The sequence below is a fragment of the Nomascus leucogenys genome, chromosome 24, assembly GCF_006542625.1.
Source record: "Nomascus leucogenys isolate Asia chromosome 24, Asia_NLE_v1, whole genome shotgun sequence".
Lineage (NCBI taxonomy): Eukaryota > Metazoa > Chordata > Mammalia > Primates > Hylobatidae > Nomascus > Nomascus leucogenys.
In genome coordinates this window covers 28,384,882-28,404,143 of record NC_044404.1, presented here as the reverse complement: position 1 = coordinate 28,404,143, position 19,262 = coordinate 28,384,882, and the positions used below count along the sequence as shown (strand labels likewise).

At 46.8% G+C, this 19,262-nt stretch overlaps 1 protein-coding gene across 1 annotated transcript in view; it reads left to right on the top strand.

Annotated features, from left to right (window-relative positions):
- Window positions 1-18,966, top strand: part of TAF12 (TATA-box binding protein associated factor 12) — a 40,205-nt gene extending 21,239 nt beyond the window's left edge. The window contains exons 3-6 of the mRNA XM_003271712.4: window positions 3,033-3,110; window positions 8,285-8,399; window positions 16,301-16,389; window positions 18,486-18,966. Of these exons, the coding sequence (XP_003271760.1) occupies window positions 3,033-3,110; window positions 8,285-8,399; window positions 16,301-16,389; window positions 18,486-18,521 (318 nt within the window). The 3' untranslated portion in view covers window positions 18,522-18,966. The remainder of the gene's footprint in view (window positions 1-3,032; window positions 3,111-8,284; window positions 8,400-16,300; window positions 16,390-18,485) is intronic.
- Window positions 18,967-19,262: the final 296 nt, after the last annotated feature.

Genomic DNA, 19,262 nt, shown 5'->3' with positions numbered 1-19,262 from the left:
ATAATGATAGAATGAAGAAGAATGGATAGATATGAGACATCATTAACAAATATTGGCCGGGTGCGGTGGCTCACGCTTGTAATCCCAGCACTTTGGGAGGCCGAGGCGGGCGGATCACGAGGTCAGGAGATCGAGACCACGGTGAAACCCCGTCTCTACTAAAAATACAAAAAAATTAGCCGGGCGTGGTGGCGGGCGCCTGTAGTCCCAGCTACTTGGAGAGGCTGAGGCAGGAGAATGGCGTGAACCCGGGAGGCGGAGCTTGCAGTGAGCCGAGATGGCGCCACTGCACTCCAGGCTGGGCGACAGAGCGAGACTCTGTCTCAAAAAAAAAGCTTTTTTTCTTTTTTCCTTATTTCAAAAGTTATACATGTTTATCACAGAAACTTCAGAAATACATAAAGAATAAATAGCCCATAATTCTAATGCCACCACCCTAAAATAGCCATGGTTAGCATTTTAGTGTATGTCTTTTGGTGTTTTTCTTTTTTTCCTCTGTCTCTGTCTCTTTCTTTTTTTTTTTTTTTTTTGAGACAGAGTCTCACTCTGTCACCCAGGATGGAGTGCAATGGCATGATCTTGACTCACTGCAACCTCCTCCTCCCAATTCAAGCTATTCTCCTGCCTCAGCCTCCCTAATAGTTGATTATAGGCACCCACCACCAGCTCAGCTAATTTTTGTATTTTTAGTAGAGACGGGATTTTGCCATGTTGGTCAGGCAGGTTTCAAACTCCTAACCTCAGGTGATCCACCCGCCTCAGCCTCCCAAAGTGCTAGGATTACAGGCATGAGCCACTGTACTTAGCTCTTTTTTTTTTTTAAGTGGAATTTTACTAGAAGGTTTAGAGCAGGAAAGAAAGGAAAGTACACTTGGAAGAGACTCAAATGGGCACTGAGGAGATCAAGTGCCTAAATTTTTCTTTTTTTAAAATTTATTTTTTATATATTTTTTAGATTTTTTTTTTTTTTTTTTTTTTTTTTTTTGAGACGGAGTCTTGCTCTGTCGCCCAGGCTGGAGTGCAGTGGCGCAATCTCGGCTCACTGCAAGCTCCGCCTCCCGGGTTCACGCCATTCTCCTGTCTCAGCCTCTCCGAGTAGCTGGGACTACAGGCGCCCGCCACCACGCCCGGCTAATTTTTTGTATTTTTAGTAGAGACAGGGTTTCATCGTGGTCTCGATCTCCTGACCTCGTGATCCACCCGCCTCGGCCTCCCAAAGTGCTGGGATTACAAGCGTGAGCCACCGCGCCCGGCTTTTTTTTTTTTTTTTTTTTTTTGAGATGGAGTGTCACTCTGTTGCCCAGGCTGGAGTGCAGTGGCACTATCTCGTCTCACTGCAAGCTCCGCCTCCCGGGTTCATGCCATTCTCCTGCCTCAGCCTCCCAAGTAGCTGGGACTACAGGCGCCCACCACCACGCCTGGCTAATTTTTTTTTTGTATTTTTAGTAGAGACAGGGTTTCGCTGTGTTAGCTAGGATGGTTTCAATCTTCTGACCTTGTGATCTGCTCACCTCGGCCTCCCAAAGTACTGGAATTACAGGCGTGAGCCACTGCACCCAGCCATTTTTTAGATGTTTCTTTTGTTTGTTTTTTTGTTTGTTTGTTTTGAGACGGAGTCTCGCTGTGTCGTCCAGGCTGGAGGGCAGTGGCAAGATCTCGGCTCACTGCAAGCTCCACCTCCTGGGTTCACGCCATTCTCCTGCCTTAGCCTCCCGAGTAGCTGGGACTACAGGCGCCTGCCACCACACCCGGCTAATTTTTGTATTTTTAGTAGAGACGGGGTTTGACTGCATTAGCCAGGAAGGTCTCGATCTCCTGACCTTGTGATCCACCCGCCTCAGCCTCCCAAAGTGCTGGGATTACAGGCATGAGCCACCGCGTGTGGCTAGATGTTTTTTTAAAATAGAGATGCAGTCTCGCCATGTTGCCCAGGCTGGTCTTTGAACTCCTGGGCTCAGGCAGTCCTCCCACCTCGGCCTTCCAAAGTGATGGATTACAGGTGTGAGCCACTGTGCCAGGCTCTTTTTTTTTTTTTTTTTTTTAAAGACATGAGGTCTTCCTGTGTTCCCCAGGCTGCAGCGTAGTGGCACAATCATAGCTCACTGCAGTCTCTAACTCCTGGCCTCAAGTGATCCTCCTGCCTCAGCCTCCTGAGTAGCTGGGACTACAGGCACAGATCACTGTGCCTGGCTTTCTTTTGATTACTTTTTAATGGCATACATATGTAACATGACATTTCCTTTATGAAGGCTGCCCTCAGGGAGCTTTTAGCCTATTAAGTCAGAAACAGGGAAGTATATAAATATGCACAATGATAAAGGGTGCACAAGATGCAGTAGAGGCCAAAGGAGGTAGTAAGGGGTTACCTTTACTGGGATGGGCTAGGAAAAGCATCAGAAAGAGGCACCATGAGCTAAGCAAGAAGGAAGAAGGGAGGAAGAGCATGTACAGCACTTTGGGAGGCTGAGGTGGAAGAATCACTTGAGGCCAGGAGTTCAAGAGCAGGCTGCACAACATAGCGAGATCTTGTCTCTCAAAAAAAAAAAGCCAGGTGTGGTGGCACGTGCCTATGGTCCCAGCTAGCTGGGAAGCTTAGGTGGGAGAGCTTGGCAGTCAAGGCTGCATTGAGCCATGATCATGCCACTGCACTCCAGTGGGCAATAGAGCGAGACTCTATCTCAAAAACAAAACAAAAGAAAAAACAAACTTGCATTTAGACAATTTGTGGTGGTCAAAGAATTGCAAATTTCTTCATTTGGAGAGGCACAGTGAGAAAAAGACATGAGGCTGAAATATACTGCCTGACAGCTGGATGCTGGCCTGTCTTCAAACTGCTCTTTCTGCCTTTCCCTAAGTTACTTCTGTCTTGAGAGTGTAGTCTTACAGCAGCATAGTCAGGTAGGCCAGACTGTGAACTCATTGGAAAGTGGAAACTAAAACCAACAATTTGACAGCCTTTCTTCATTACAGGGTAATGATTTGTTTCGTTTTCTTAACACCTGGTTGAAAAGTCTTCTCCCAATTGACTTTAGGTGTTGACCAAGAAGAAATTACAGGACTTAGTAAGAGAAGTGGATCCTAATGAGCAGTTGGATGAAGATGTGGAGGAGGTAAGGCGGGGTTGGGTACCCCAGAAACTGGTCCCTGAGAACTGGTATAGCATAGTGGTTAAGAGCACAAACAGGCCAGATGCAGTGGCTCATGCCTTTTGAGAGACTGAAGCAGGAGGATTGCTGGAGCCCAGAGGTTCAAGACCAGCCTAGGCCATATAGTGAGACCTTGTCTCTGCAAAAAATTAAAAAATTAGCTGAGTGCCAGGCGCAGTGGCTCACTCCTGTAATCCCAGCACTTTGGGAGGCCAAGGCTGGTGGATCACGAGGTCAGGAGATCAAGACCATCCTGGCTAACATAGTGAAACCCCGTCTCTACTAAAAATACAAAAAAAAATTAGCCAGGCATGGTGGCGGGCGCCTGTTAGTCCCAGCTACTCGGGAGGCTGAGGCAAGAGAATGGCGTGAACCCAGGAGGCAGAGTGCAGTGAGCCGAGACCATGCCACTGCACTCCAGCCTGGGGGACAGAGCGAGACTCTGTCTCAAAAAAAAAAAAAAAAAAAGAAAAAAAATTAGCTGAGCGTGGTGGTGTGTACCTATAGTTCCAGCTACTAGGGAGGTTGAAGTGTTCTTAAACCCAGAAGGCCGAGGTTGCAGTAAGCCAAGATTGTACCACTGCAATAAATAAATAAAATAAGAGCACAGACAAATCTGAATTTGCTTTATACCCAATAACTGCTGCTACTTTTGCCTGTTAAAAAAGGCATAGTCTGTTGCTCATAGGCAATCACTTTCAACAATTTTAGCTGTTTCTGTAACATTCTTCTGTATTTCTAAGTAATATACTTAAAGAGATTTCTTTGACCCATTAATTTTATAATATTCTTTTTTTTTTTTTGAGACAGAGTTTCGCTTTTGATGCCCAGGCTGGAGTGCAATGGCGCGATCTTGGCTCACCGCAACCTCCGCCTCCCGGGTTTAAGCGATTCTCCTGCCTCAGCCTCCCAAGTAGCTGGGATTATAGGCATGCACCACCACACCTGGCTAATTTTTGTATTTTTAGTAGAGATGGGGTTTCTCCATGTCAGTCAGGCTGGTCTCGAACTCCTGACCTCAGGTGATCCACCCACCTCAGCCTCCCAAAGTGCTGGGATTACGGGTGTGAGTCACTGTGCCCGGCCAATTTTATAAGATTCTGTCAGCCAGGCGCGGTGGTTCACACCATAATCCCAGGACTTTGGGAGGCCGAGGTGGGTGGATCACAAGGTCAGGAGATTGAGACCATCCTGGCTAACACGGTGAAACCCCTTCTCTACTAAAAATACAAAAATTCGCCAGGCGTGGCGGTGTGTGCCTGTAATCCCAGCTGCTAGGGAGGTTGAGACAGGAGAATGGCATGAACCTGGGAGGCAGAGCTTGCAGTGAGCTGAGATCACACCACTGCACTCCAGCCTGGGCGACAGAGCGAGACTCCGTCTCAAAAAAAAAGATTCTGTTGATTCCCTATTATGGTAGATGAGATTTTTTTACACCACTCACATGTGTGCCATATAACTTTTATTTATTTATTTATTTATTTTGAGACAGTCTTGCTCTGTTGCCCAGGCTGGAGTATAGTGGCAGGATCTCAGCTTACCGCATTCTCTGCCTCCCGGGGGTTCAAGTGATTCTCCTGCCTCAGCCTCCCAAGTAGCTGGGATTATAGGCATGTGCCACCACACCTGGCTAATTTTTGTATTTTTAGTAGAGGTGAGGTTTTGCCATGTTGGCCAGGCTGGTCTCGGACTCCTGACCTCAGGTGATTCACCCACCTCAGCCTCCCAAAGTGCTGGGATTACAGGCGTGAGCTATCACGCCTGCTGGCCCATGTAACTTTCCTTACTGTTTTTCTTTTTTTTTTTTTTTTTGAGACAGAATCTTGCTCAGCCGCCCAGGCTGGAGTGCAGTGATGCGATAACAGCTCACTGCAAACTCCATCTCCCAGGTTCAAGTGATTCTCCCACCTCAGCCTCCCAAGTAGCTGGGATTATAGGTGCACGCCACCATACCTGACTAATTTTCGTATTTTTAGTAGTAACAAGATTTTACCATGTTGGCCAGGCTGGTCTCAAACTTCTGACCTCAAGTGATCTGTCCACCTTGGCCTCCCAAAGTGCTGGGATTATAGGTCTGAGCCACTACGCCTGACCCTGGCTATTCATTCTTAAAGAATCACTCACTGAAAAGCTGATTTGAAGCATAATTGATGGATTTGGCCCAGTAATACATGGGTAAATGTTTAACAACTAGCTCTTTGGAGAAAAATGCCCGATTTGCAGTGCTTTATTATTTCTGTGGTGTAGATGTTTCTACCAACATAACATCACTAAATACAAACTTGGGAAAAGAGGTACATAGTTGGCTTTTATGAGCTGGTCTCAGTTCACTCTAGCAGACCACAAGACTTTACTTCAGAGTAATTTGTCCACAAGTCAACCTTCCTAATAGAAGATTCCCTAAATGTCAGTATCTGTAAGTCTTTTCTCAGGAATCATTCAGTATCTCCAGAGAAAATTCCAATCTCCTATCTTGAGGGTTTATCCTTTAGCTTCTTTTTTTTTTGAGACAGAGTCTCGCTCCGTTGCCCAGGCTGGAGTGCAGCGGCATGATCTTGGCTCACTGCAACCTCCGCCTCCCAGGTTCAAGTGATTCTCCTGCATCAGCCTCCTGAGAAGCTGGAACTACAGGCGCACGCCACCACACCTGGCTAATTTTTGTAATTTTAGTAGAGACGGGGTTTCACCATATTGGTCAAGCTGGTCTCGAACTCCTGACCTCAGGTCATCCACCCACTTCGGCCTCGCAAAGTGCTGGGATTACAGGCATGAGCCACTGCACCTGGCAATGTTTTTTTAACTGTTATTTTAATGGGATTAGGGAAGGACAGGAGGTCGTTTTTGGAGTTGATCTGCTGTTTAATCAGAAATCTTTCTCTAAGATGGTGTCCATTTGGTTCCCACAGTAAAGATGACAATGTGTCAATGGTCCACCAGAACAAGGAATTTTGTATCTATGGTTGTAATTTTAGTTTGTTTTTGTTTGTCAGCAGAAGCAGCCATGGGGACTATATTGACTGATAAAAATCTCAGTTTTTTCATGTGTGTGCATATATATATATATAAAAATATAAATTTATTTATTTATTTATTTATTTTTTTTTTTTTTGAGACGGAGTCTTGCTCTGTCGCCCAGGCTGGAGTGCAGTGGCGCGATCTCGGCTCACTGCAAGCTCTGCCTCCCAGGTTCACACCATTCTCCTGCCTCAGCCTCTCCGAGTAGCTGGGACTACAGGCGCCCGCCACCACGCCCGGCTAATTTTTTGTATTTTTTAGTAGAGACGGGGTTTCACCGTGGTCTCGATCTCCTGACCTCGTGATCCGCCCGCCTCTGCCTCCCAAAGTGCTGGGATTACAGGCTTGAGCCACCGCACCTGGCTAAATTTATTTATTTATTTATTTTTGAGACAAGGTGTCCGTCACCCAGGCTGGAGTGCCGTGCCATGATCACAGCTCACTGCAGTCTTGACTAACTGGACTCAAGCAAGCCTCCCACTTCAGCCTCCCAAGTAGCTGGGACTACAAGTGCATGCCACCAAGCCCAGCTAATTTCTGTATTTTTTGTAGAGACAGGGTTTTGCCATCCATGTTGCCCAGGCTAGTCTCGAATTCCAGAGCTCAAGCAAACCATCTGCCTCGGCCTCCCGAAGTGCTGGGATTATAGGAGTGAGCCACTGCTCCTGGCCTCATAGATTTTTATCTTCAGAATTCTCATCCTTCTCTTCACACAGTCCAATAATAATTGATAGTGATGTGGAAAGAACTCAAGATTTAGACTCAGAACCCTTGAGGTGGAATCCTGGTTCCTCTGCTTGCTTGCTTTTTTTTTTTTGTCTCGCCTTGTCACCCAGGCTGGAGTGCAGTGGTGCAGTCTTGGCTCACTGCAACCTCCGCTGCCTGGGCTTGAGCGATTCTCCTGCCTCAACCTCCAGAGTAGCTGGGATTACAGATGCCCGCCACCATGCCCAGCTAATTTTGTATTTTTAGTAGAGACAGGGTTTTACCATGTTGGTCAGGCTGGTCTCAAACTCCTGACCTCAGTTGATCCACCTGCGTTGGCCTTCCAAAGTGCTGGGATTACAGGCATGAGCCACTGTGCCCGGCCCTTAGAGACTGGGTTTCACCATGTTGGTCAGGCTGGTCTGGAACTCCTGACCTCAAATATCTGCCCACCTCAGCCTCCCAAAGTTCTGGGATTACAGGTGTGAGCCACCATGCCTGGCCTCTTTATTTGTTAGTTTTTTAAAATTATTATTTTTTTTTTTTTTGAGACAGAGTCTCGCCCTGTCGCCAGGCTGGAGTACAGTGGCACGATCTTGGCTCACTGCAACCTCCGCCTCCCAGGTTCAAGTGATTCTCCTGCCCCAGCCTCCCAAGTAGCTGGGACTACAGGCATGTGCCACCACGCCCAGCTAATTTTTGTATTTTTAGTAGAGACAGGGTTTCACCATGTTGGTCAGGATGGTCTCAATCTCTTGACTTCGTGATTCGCCTGCCTCAGCCTCCCAAAGTGCTGAGATTACAGGCGTGAGCCACCTCGCCCGGCCTATTTATTTTTAAATACAGATGGGGCTCTCGCAATATTGTTGGGCTGGTCTCGAACTTCTGACCTCAAGTGATCCTCCCAACTCGGCTTCCCAAATTGCTGGATTACAGGCATGAGCCATTGTGCCTGGCCGCCTGCTTTCTACTTACATGGTCATGAACAAATTAGTCTCTCTGAGTCTGTGAAATCCTCTATGGAATGAATAAAATCCATGTCCCATTTTCTTCACAGGATTATTGTAAGGACTAAGTGAGATAATGGAAACAAAAGTGCTTTTAAGATACTGTGAGTGAGGAATTCAAATGATTCACTTTTATTTTCCCACTAATAAAGATATGGAGGGTAGGGATTGGGATAGTTGATCACTGCTGGGTAGAAAGTATATGCTCAGAAAGGTGTGAGTTGCACTCAACCTGGGTAACATTTCTTTTGTCGTTCTCATTCCTCTTCCCCACCTTAGCCCACATGCTGATTCCAGCCTTCTACTAGAATGCCTGACTAAACATGCAATCCAAGCTGAAAGCAGTTGTCCCAGCAACAGGAGCCTACCCTGCCAATGTCGTGCTGACTCTTCCCACTTTACCTTCCCCAGATGCTGCTGCAGATTGCTGATGATTTTATCGAGAGTGTGGTGACAGCAGCCTGTCAGCTTGCGCGGCATCGCAAGTCCAGCACCCTGGAGGTGAAAGATGTCCAGCTGCATTTAGGTATGTGGTGTTGTTTCTCCCTGAAGTATATATTCCACTGCTTCTTCAGGACTGCCAGGGAAAGTGTAGTCAGAGGAACCCTCATGCCAGAACCAGACTTTTGGGCACTGGGATTTATGTATTAATTCAATAACAGCACCAAATAGAAAAGAGAAATCCGTCTATGGTAGGGAGAATGAGCCCAGGCATGGGTTTGAAACCAGATTCTGCTACTTTCCAGCTGTATCAGCCTATTTTTCCTACCTAGTGTCTCTTAGAGTCTGTTTCCTTATTTGTAAAGTGAGAATCATAATATCCTCCTTACAGAATAATTGTGAGAATTATAGACTATGTCTGTAAAGTGACTGGCACAGGGCCTGCACAAAGTAGGATCCAGTAAATGTAGGTACTGTTATGTCTTCACCATTCAAATAAAACTGTTCCTCAGTGTTCCCTTAGAGTTTTAGCCTATTTATGCATTTTTTCCCAAGTTTATAATCATAATATACATACAATTTTATATTCTCCTTTTCTACTTAACGACACTAAATTTGAGTTTGAGTTTTTCTGGGAGATACTCAGCTAACAGTGATAACCATAATCACTTGGAAATGAATAAGCAGCCCTCTGCATTGGATACAATGTGATTAAAAGAAAGAGATCAGTCTATAACTGTGTTACATATATGTATATATACTTATATATGTATATATTTATGTGTGTATATGTATTTTATATATAATTTATATATATTTATATATAAATACTTTATATACAATTTATATATATATATAAATATATATATATATTTTTGATCGAGTCTCACTGCCACCCAGGTTAGAGTGCAGTGACACCATCTTAGCAACCTCCACCTCCTGGGTTCAAGTGATTCCCCTGCCTCAGCCTCCTAAGTAGCTGGGACTACAGGCCTGCACCACCACACCTGGCTAATTTTTGTATTTTCAGTAGAGATGGAGTTTCATCATGTTGGTCAGCCTGGTCTCGTACTCCTGGCCTCTGGTGATCCACCTGCCTTGGCCTCCCAAAGTGCTGGGATTACAGTCATGAGCCACCATGCCCAGCCCAGTCTATAACTATAGAGACAGGCCAAATGAATGAGATTCGGTGCAGATCAGCCCATGACTAATTATTGAAAGACTTCCTTCACAGTGTCAAGAAGCTATTGCCTTGGGGAGGCATTGGTAGTCTAGGTAAAGTAAATAACACACTTTGGGTAATGTTGCTGGTATCTAAAGAAAAGGACAGATATTTTGGTTATCCACTAATGTGTAGCAGACTATCCCAAAAACAGTGGTTTAGCACAATAACAGTTGTTGATTTTATTCATGAATCTGGGGGTTGACTGGGCTCAGCTAGTTTTACTAAGTCAGGCAGTGGCTGGGCCTGAGATTGTCTTGAAGGAAGGCATACTAGTTTCCTAGGGCTATCTTAACAAAATGCCATAAACTTGGCAGCTTAAAACAAGAAAAAATTTTCTCTCACAGTTCTGCAGGCCAGAAATCTGAAATCTAAGTGTCGGCAGGGTCATGCTTCCTCTGCTGCTCCTAGGGAAGAATCTGTTCTTGCCTCCTCCTAGCCTCTGATGGTGGCTGGCAATCCTTGGTTTTCCATGGCTTGTAGCTACAGAAATCCAACTTTTGCCTCGGTCTTTACATGGCCTTTTCCCTCTGTGTCTCTGTCTCTGTGTCTCTTCTTTTCTTCTCAGAGGACACCAGTCATATTGGATTAAGCGCTAACCCTACTCCAATACGATCTCATTTTAACCAATTTCATCTGCAACATCCCTATTTCCAAATAAGATCATATTCTGGAGGTACTTAAGGTTAAGACTGCAACATATCTTTTTTAGGGACGCATTTAAATAATCCATAACAGAAGGCTTCATATCTTCCGTGTCTGATGCCTGGTCTAAGAACACTGAAAAAGCTGGGATTCTGCAGGTGTCTCCCTCTGTCCCTCCCAACCCTCCCATTCCACTTCACGTTCCCCAATCCTAACCTTCCCATCTTCCCCACCCACTGTCTCTCTATATGGTCTCATCCTTTAGCAGTCCCAGGATAGCTACACTTCTTATATGGAAGCTAAAGGCTCCCAGAACTAACACCCCATGAGCACCTGGCAGAAAACTTCATGGCCTTTTCTAACGCAGTCTTCGGCATCACTCCTGGCGAATTCTATCCTTTGAGGCAGTCAGAAACCTGTCCAGGTTCGGCGGGAGGGAACACAGACCCCACCTCTTTTTTTTTTTTTTTTTTTTTTTTTTGAGATAGTCTCACTCTGTCGCCCCGGCTGGAACGCGGTGGTGCAATCTTGGCTCACTGCAACCTCTGCCTCCCAGGTTCAAGGGATTCTTCTGCCTCAGCCTCCTGAGTAGCTGGGACTACAGGCACATGCCACCATGCCCAGCTAATTTTTGTATTTTTAGTAGAGATGGGGTTTCACCATATTGGCCAGGCTGGTCTCAAACTCCTGACCACGTTATCCTCCCCGCTCAGCCTCCCAAAGTGCCGAGATTACAGGTGTGAGCCACCACGCCCGGCTGACTCCACCTCTTGATAGCAGGAGTGTAAAGGAATTTATAGACATGTTTTACAACCACCACTAGTGGCCTGGCATGGTGGCTCACACCTGTAACTCCAGCATTTTGGGAAGCTGAGGCAGGAGGATCGCTTCAGCCCAGGAGTTCGAGACTAGCCTGGTTAACATAGTGAGACCTCATCTCTACAAAAGATTTAAAAATTAGCCAGGCAGGTGGAGTGCACCTGTAGTCCCAGCTACTCGGGAGGCTAAGACAGGAGGATCACTTGAGCCCGGGAGGTCAAGGCTGCAGTGAGCTATCATGCCACTGCACTCTAGCCTGAGTGACAGAGTAAGACCCTGTCTCTAAATAAATAAATAAGTAAATACATACATAATCAAAAAATAAATCGGCCAGGCGTGGTGGCTCACGCCTGTAATCCCAGAACTTTGGGAGGCCAAGGTGGGTGGGTCACCTGAGGTCAGGAGTTTGAGACCAGCCTGGCCAACATGGTGAAACCCCATCTCTACCAAAAATACAAAACTTAGCTGGGCATGGTGGTGCACGCCTGTAGTCCCAGCTACTCCAGAGGCTGAGCCACGAAAATCGCTTGAATCCAGGAGGCAGAGGTTGCAGTGAGCCAAGATCGCACCACTGCACTCCAGCCTGGGTGACAGAGCAGTAGCCCATCTCAAAAAAAAAAAAAAGTTAAAGTTAAATGAGATAATTTACATAGAATGCTTTGCACAATGTTGCTTTGACCATGCATTTACTACATTTCATTCACTAAATGATTGTTGTTGCTATTATATTAAGATTATATAGGCCGGGCGTGGTGGCTCACGCCCGTAATCCCAGCACTTTGGGAGGCCGAGGCAGGCAGATCACTTGAGGTCAGGAGTTCGAGACCAGCCTGACCAACGTGGAGAAACCCTGCCTCTACTAAAAATACAAAATTAGCCAGACGTGGTGGCGCATGCCTGTAATCCCAGCTACTTGGGAGGCTGAGGCACGAGAATTGCTTGAACCCAGGAGGTGGAGGTTGCAGTGAGCTGAGATCATGCCATTGCACTCCAGCCTGGGCAACAAGAGCGAAACTCAGTCTCAAAAAATAAATAAATAAAAAAGATTACATAAGATAGATGTGTACACATGTAACGCACATAGGTATACACAGTTACGTACGTAGACACACATACATGTATGTATTCATGTGTGGTAGCTGCTCTCTTTATTATTTATTTATTTATTTATTGAGACGGAATTTCACTCTTTTTGCCCAGGCTGGAATGCAAGGGTGTGACCTCGGCTCACTGCAACCTCTGCCTTCCAGGTTCAAGCGATTCTCCTGCCTCAGCCTTCGGAGTAACTGGGATTACATAGGCGCCCTCCACCACGCCTGGCTAATTTTTTGTATTTTATTTATTTATTTATTTACTTTGAGACAGAGTCTCAGTCTGTCACCCAGGCTGGAATGCAGTGGCGCAATCTCTGCTCACTGCAACCTGTGCCTCCCGGGTTCAAGCGATTCTCCTGCTTCAGCCTCCCGAGTAGCTGGGACCACAGGCACACACCACCATGCCCAGCTAATTTTTTGTATTTTTAGTCGGGACAGGTTTTCACTGTGTTGCCCAGGCTGGTCTCCAACTCCTGAGCTCAGGCAATCTGCCCACCTTGGCCTCCCAAAGTGCTGGGATTACAGCCCTGAGCCACCACACCCGGCCTGCTCTCTTTCTTTAAAGTGACTGTGCACACTTTATCTACTTTTTTTTTTTTTTTTTTGAGACAGAGTCTCGCTGTCGCCCAGGCTGGAGTGCAATGGCGCGATCTCGGCTCATTGCAGGCTCCGCCCCCCAGGGTTCACGCCATTCTCCTGCCTCAGCCTCCAGAGTAGCTGGGACTACAGGCGCCTGCCACCTCGCCCGGCTAATTTTTTGTATTTTTAGTAGAGACGGGGTTTCACTGTGTTCGCCAGGATGGTCTCGATCTCCTGACCTCGTGATCTGCCCGCCTCGGCCTCCCAAAGTGCTGGGATTACAGGCGTGAGCCACCGCGCCCAGCCTCACTTTATCTACTTTTTGTTGACTGTAAAGTTCAATTCCTAGAGAATAAACTGTCTGCAACCTCCACCACCCGAGTTCAAGGGATTTTTTTTGAGATAGAGCCTTGCTCTGTTGCCCACGCTGGAGTGCAGTGGCGCAATCTTGGCTCACTGCAAGCTCTGCCTCCCAGGTTCACGCCATTCTCCTGCCTCAGCCTTCCGAGTAGCTGGGACTACAGGCGCCCGCCGCCATGCCCGGCTATTTTTTTTTTTTTTTTTTTTTTTTTTTTTTTTTTGTATTTTCAGTAGAGACTGGGTTTCACTGTGTTAGCCAGGATGGTCTCGATTCCTGACTTTTTGATCTGCCAGCCTTGGTCTCCCAAAGTGCTCGTATTACAGGCATGAGCCACCGCGCCCGGCTGTTCAAGGGATTCTTGTTCCTTGTAGCTGAGATTATAGGCACTCACCATCACTCTTGGCTAATTTTTGTATTTTTAGTAGATAGGGGGTTTCACCATGTTGTCCAGGCTACTCTTGAATTCCTGGCCTCAAGTGATCCAGCCGCCTCAGCCTCCCAAAGTGGTGGGATTAGAGGTGTGAATCATCATGCCTGGCCCTTTTTGTTTTCTTTTGAGGCAGGATCTTCCTCTGTCACCCAGGCTGCAGTGCAGGTGGTGTGATTATGGCTCACTGCATCTTCTGTCTCCTGGGCTCAAGTGATCCTCCTGCCTTAGACTCCCAAGTAGTTGGGACTACAAGTGCACACCACCACATACAGCTAAAAAAAAAGTTTTCTTTTTGAGATGGAGTCTCGCTCTGTCACCTAGGCTGGAGTGCAGTGGTGCCATCTCAGCTCACTGCAACCTCCGCCTCCTGGGTTCAGGAGATTCTCCTGCCTCAGCCTCCCAAGTAGCTGGGATTATAGGCACCTGCCACCATGCCTGACTAATTTTTTGAATTTTTAGTAGACACCAGGTTTCGCCATGTTGGCCAGACTGGTCTTGAACTCCTGCCTTCAGGTGATCTGCCCACTTTGGCCTCCCGAAGTGCTGGGATTACAGGCGTGACCCACCACTCCCCGCCCAGCTAATATTTTTATTTCTAGTAACAATGCAGTCTCACTATTATGCCTACACTGGTCTTGAACTCCTGGCCTCAAGCAGTCCTCCCGTCTTGGCCTCCCAAAGTGCTGAGATTACAGGAATGAGCCACCACATCTGGCCAGTGTCACTTTCAAATACTAATAACATAAATTGTTAGCAGAAGGTTTCAGACATTCTGTTTTCAAAGAAATATTGGGCCAGGTGTTGTGGCTTATGCCAGTGGTTTGCTAAAAGTAACATACACCTTTATACGTGAGTTTAGGGGGCCATGCCCCTATGCCAGTTACTGTCAAAGAGGAATAAACAAAGTCCTTGTCCTCTGGGAACTTCTTGTGATAATCTTATAAGGAAGATAATATCCAGGGGCACCAGGGCATGGAACTGTGGTGTGGACATACCTCTCTCTATATCCATACCTATATGTTTATCCTAGGCTCTGGGCTGAATACTTCACATGCATTATGTCACTGAATGCCCCAACCACCCTGTCAGTGGTTATTACTGTTGTTACGGCTACATAAAAAATGAAGAAACTGGGACCCAGCGTCATACAGCTGCTCAGTGAAGCAGCAGACCTCAGCTTTGGCTCTTAATTCCAGAATGCTTGAAGTGCCTTCATGTCCCTTAGGTGTGAGAGGGGTTACTTTGAGTTTAGGATTAAGATAACTAAAGAAATAAATGATATTTATTTTCTGTGGATTGGATAAGCTGCATGGAAACCTCAGGGCTCAGCATTCACAGCTTTGACTAAATTACCTCTTTTTCTTTGCAAGAAGCTTGAATTTTGTCCTTTAGAAACCTTGGAGGAAGCCAGGCATGGTGGCCGATGCCTGTAATACCAACACTTTGGGAGGCTGAGGCAGGAGGATGTGCTTGAGCCCAAAAGTTCAACATAACAAGACCCCCTCTCTACAAAAAATAGAAATAAACAGCCAGGCGCAGTGGCTCACACCTGTAATCCCAGCACTTTGGGAGGCTGAGGCGGGCAGATCACCTGAGGTCAGGAGTTCGAGACCAGCCTGGCCAACATGGTGAAACCCCGTTTCTACTAAAAATACAAAAATTAGCTGGGGTCAGGTACAGTGTCTCATGCCTGTAATCCTAGAACTTTGGCAGTTCGAGGCAGGTGGATCACGAGGTCAGGAGTTCAAGACCAGCCTAACCAAGATGGTGAACCCCCATCTCTACTAAAAATACAAAAATTAGCCGGGTGCGGTGGCAGATGCCTGTAATCCCAGCTACTCGGGAGTCTGAGGTAGGAGAATCGCTTGAACCCAGGTGGCAGAGGTTTCAGTGAGCCGAGATCGCGCCACTGCACTCCAACCCGGGCAACAGAGTGAGACTCCATCTCCAAAAAAGAAAAAAGAAAAAGCCAGGCATGGTGGCACACACCTGTAATCCCAGCTACAAAGGAGGCTGAGGCAGGAGAATTGCTTGAACCTGGCAAATGAGCCTGTGGCGTATTCAGTGTTGAAGCCTGGTAGGTTGCAGTGAGTCGAGATTGTGGCATTGCACTCCAGCCTGGGCAACAAGAGCAAAACTCGGCCGGGTGCGGTGGCTCACGCCTGTAATCCCAGCACTTTGGGAAGCCGAGGCGGGTGGATCACGAGGTCAGGAGATCGAGACCATCCTGGCTAACACGGTGAAACCTCGTCTCTACTAAAAATACAAAAAATTAGCTGGGCGCAGTGGCGGGCGCCTGTACTCCAAGCTACTCGGGAGGCTGAGGCAGGAGAATGGCGTGAACCCAGGAGGCGGAGCTTGCAGTGAGCCGAGATAGTGCCACTGCAGTCCAGCCTGGGCGAAAGAGCGAGACTCCGTCTCAAAAAAAAAAAAAAAAAAAAAAAAAACAAGAGCAAAACTCAGTCTTAAAGAAAGAAATAAATATAAGAAATAAGAAATATTAGCTGGCCATGGTGGCATGCGCCTGTAGTCCCAGCTGCTTGGGAGGCCAGGATGGGAAGATCGCTTGTGCTGGGGCAGTCAAGGCTGTAGTGAGCCAAGATTGTGCCACTGCACCCCACTCTGAGTGACAGAGTGGGAAGACCCTGTCTCCAAAAAAAAAGAAAAAACCTTGGAAAAGCCATGTCCATTTTCCCCATTTGTAATAGAATCCCTCTATGCAGTTAGTTAGTAGCCAGACGCCCACATTCATCCTCCCTGATCCAAGGGGGTCACATTGCACTCCTGGTACTGCCTTCTTGGTATGTTTATCTCTGTGCTGGCTTCTTCCTTGCAGAGCGCCAGTGGAACATGTGGATCCCAGGATTTGGCTCTGAAGAAATCCGACCCTACAAAAAAGCTTGCACCACAGAAGCTCACAAACAGGTGAGGAAATGCCAGAGCCCTGGGGACAGCCAGGGCTGATTCCTTGAGTTACGTCTCAGAGTGGATACACACAGCTACCTTCTAGGGGGTCTCACTTCCCCCACACAGCAAACTTCACTCTCTGGATCAAGGGTCAGAGAGGGCAAGAGGCAGCAGCAGTCTCCGGGAGTTCAGTAAGATATTCACATGGTGCTGTGCTGTTCCCGCATGTGGTCTGTTTTTTCTCGTAACTCTGTTGAGTGTCACTTAAAGCTGTTGATTCTGGGTTCTTCTAATATGGATGGAGCTCGCCCCACCATACCTCCTTAATGAAATCTTCCTTCATTGTTGCTGATTGCAACACCATATATGGTCCTACGAAGAGAGGGCAGGTTAAAGAAAGCAAAAATGTGCTGTACTTGTTCTGAGAGGTAGTATCCAGGCTGCCGTGCTGGACATTCTGGCCTGTGTCCTGGTTTTACCTTTGAACAAGGTTCCCTCTGAACAAGGAACCTAGGAGTCAGTGTGAGAATACCACTTCTGGGCCGGGCGCGGTGGCTCACGCTTGTAATCCCAGCACTTTGGGAGGCCGAGGCGGGCGGATCACGAGATCAGGAGATCGAGACCACGGTGAAACCCCGTCTCTACTAAAAATACAAAAAATTAGCCAGGCGTGGTGGCGGGCGCCTGTAGTCCCAGCTACTCGGAGAGGCTGAGGCAGGAGAATGGCGTGAACCCAGGAGGTGGAGCTTGCAGCGAGCCGAGATTGCGCCACTGCCCTCCAGCCTGGGTGAGAGCGGGAGACTCTGTCTCCGAAAAAAAAAAAAAAAAAAAGAGAATACCACTTCTGCTGTGGAGCAAGTCATCCCCATCTTTGGTCAGTCCAACAGCAGTGCTGGCCTCCCTCTGACAAGGCTGTTATCCTTTCTGTCTTAAGTGGCTACTCTGATTTCAAACGTGAGCTTTTTCCAAGCTTAGCAGGCACAACTGGGCAGTCCTGGTTGAGTGTCCCTGCTTCGCCATAGCCTGGTATCTCTGAAGTAGGTGTTTGTAGAGCTCATGAAGCAAGCCCTACAGGGAAGCCACCAGTTTCCTGAATGGAAAGATTGCACTGTTCAGAAGAGAGTCCCTCCAAACAATGGACTGTCACTTTGCGCTCCCAAGTTAACCATTTTCAGCCCTATTTATTTAGTCAACAAATGCCATAATATTGGTATTTGGTCAAAAAGAATGAACAAAGCAAGTTGTTAATTTGGCTAGTAGCTAGTAATAGTAAAAGAATTCAGATCATGAAACCTGTGATCTGAGTGTTTCCATGATGGACTGTGGTAGAAGTTGTTAGTCTTCAGTTTCCCTTCAATGCAGGTCATGAGGTGTGAAATGTCAGCTCCCTTTGTGTGTGGCAACACTTTGAAATTGAGGCCCTTTCCCTATTGTGTCCATCATCGGAGAAAAGATTGGGGTCAGGGGACCCCAGAAAACACATGCTTGGCTAGGCGCAGTGGCTCATGCCTGTAATCCTAGCACTTTGGGAGGCCGAGGCTGGTGGATCACTTGAGGTTAGGAGTTTGAGACCAGCCTGGCCAACGTAGTGAAACCCTGTCTCTACTAAAAATACAAAAATTAGCCAGGCGTGGTGGCACGTGCCTGTAATCCCAGCTACTGGGGAGGCTGAGGCAGGAGAATCACTTGAACTTAGGAGGCGGAGGTTGCAGTGAGCTGAAATCATGCCACTGCACTCCAGCCTGGGCAACAGAGCGAGATTCCATCTCAAAAAAAGAAAGAAAGAAAGAAAACACATGCTTTGCCAGCTTATCCTCTAAGTCCCCAAAACTCAAGAGCTGTCACTTTCTCCTGCTTTTAACTTTTTTGCCATTCTGCTAGCCTGGAGCAGTTTGGTGGATGAAATGGGTCCACTAGCCCATCTAAACATCTCTTGGGGCCTTGCAGACTGCTCTCTGGTTAAAAGGAATCTACTGAGATGCCTTGTGACTGCAGGTCTCTGAGGGCTGCGGCCTACAGTGTGGACCATGAGGCCTGCTAGCCACACAGAATGTTCCAGAAAGCTCCTGACTCCAGCTGCTGCTGTATAACTGCTTATTTGTCTCTCCTTTCAGAGAATGGCATTGATCCGGAAAACAACCAAGAAATAACACAAGGAGAGGTCAGGGAATGGACAGCAATGTATTTGGAGATACTTGAGCTGAGAACTCAGCCATCTCATCCTTGGATTTTTTTTTTTTTAATGCTTTACAGAGAAGCATATATTTTTTATTAACAGTGCAGCAATATCTATAATGACTGAGAGGATCTGCCAAAAGAATAAAGCCTCCTACCCCAACTTCCGGTCCCTTTTCCCTGCCATCTCAAAGAGGAGCAGTGTATCTTCCAGAGAAGATTTTATTTGTGGTTTATTATATAAGTGACTGAATATGGGACAAAGTATTATGGTCTTTTGGGGTAAGACAGTATTAGCAGGATTTGTAAAGGGTTTTGTTTCCTTCTCCCTTCCCCTTTTCCCTGTACTTTGTAATGTCAGTGTTTATATGAATATGACTTTCATTTGCTTTTTCAGAATAAAGAAGTTATTAATCAAAAGACAGGATACCTTTGAAATCCCAGAGGGAGTCAGGACAAGCAAGCCTGGATTGTAGCTCTCTAGTCAGCAGGTGGCAGCATCATGATTCATTTTGGTGTTTGAGAAAAACTCAGGGATTTTCCATTCTTTTACTCCAAGGGAGGCCATAACATCAGCAGGAGTTTTGAGTCCAGCTTCTCTGCCGTAAGAATTGAGTAGGGTGACCTTCTCTCACGGCCCTCAACTGAAGAGGCATCCTTGTTTTGGCAATGTTATATGCCTAAAAACCCTTTTTGGTTTTTAAATTTTTTTTTTT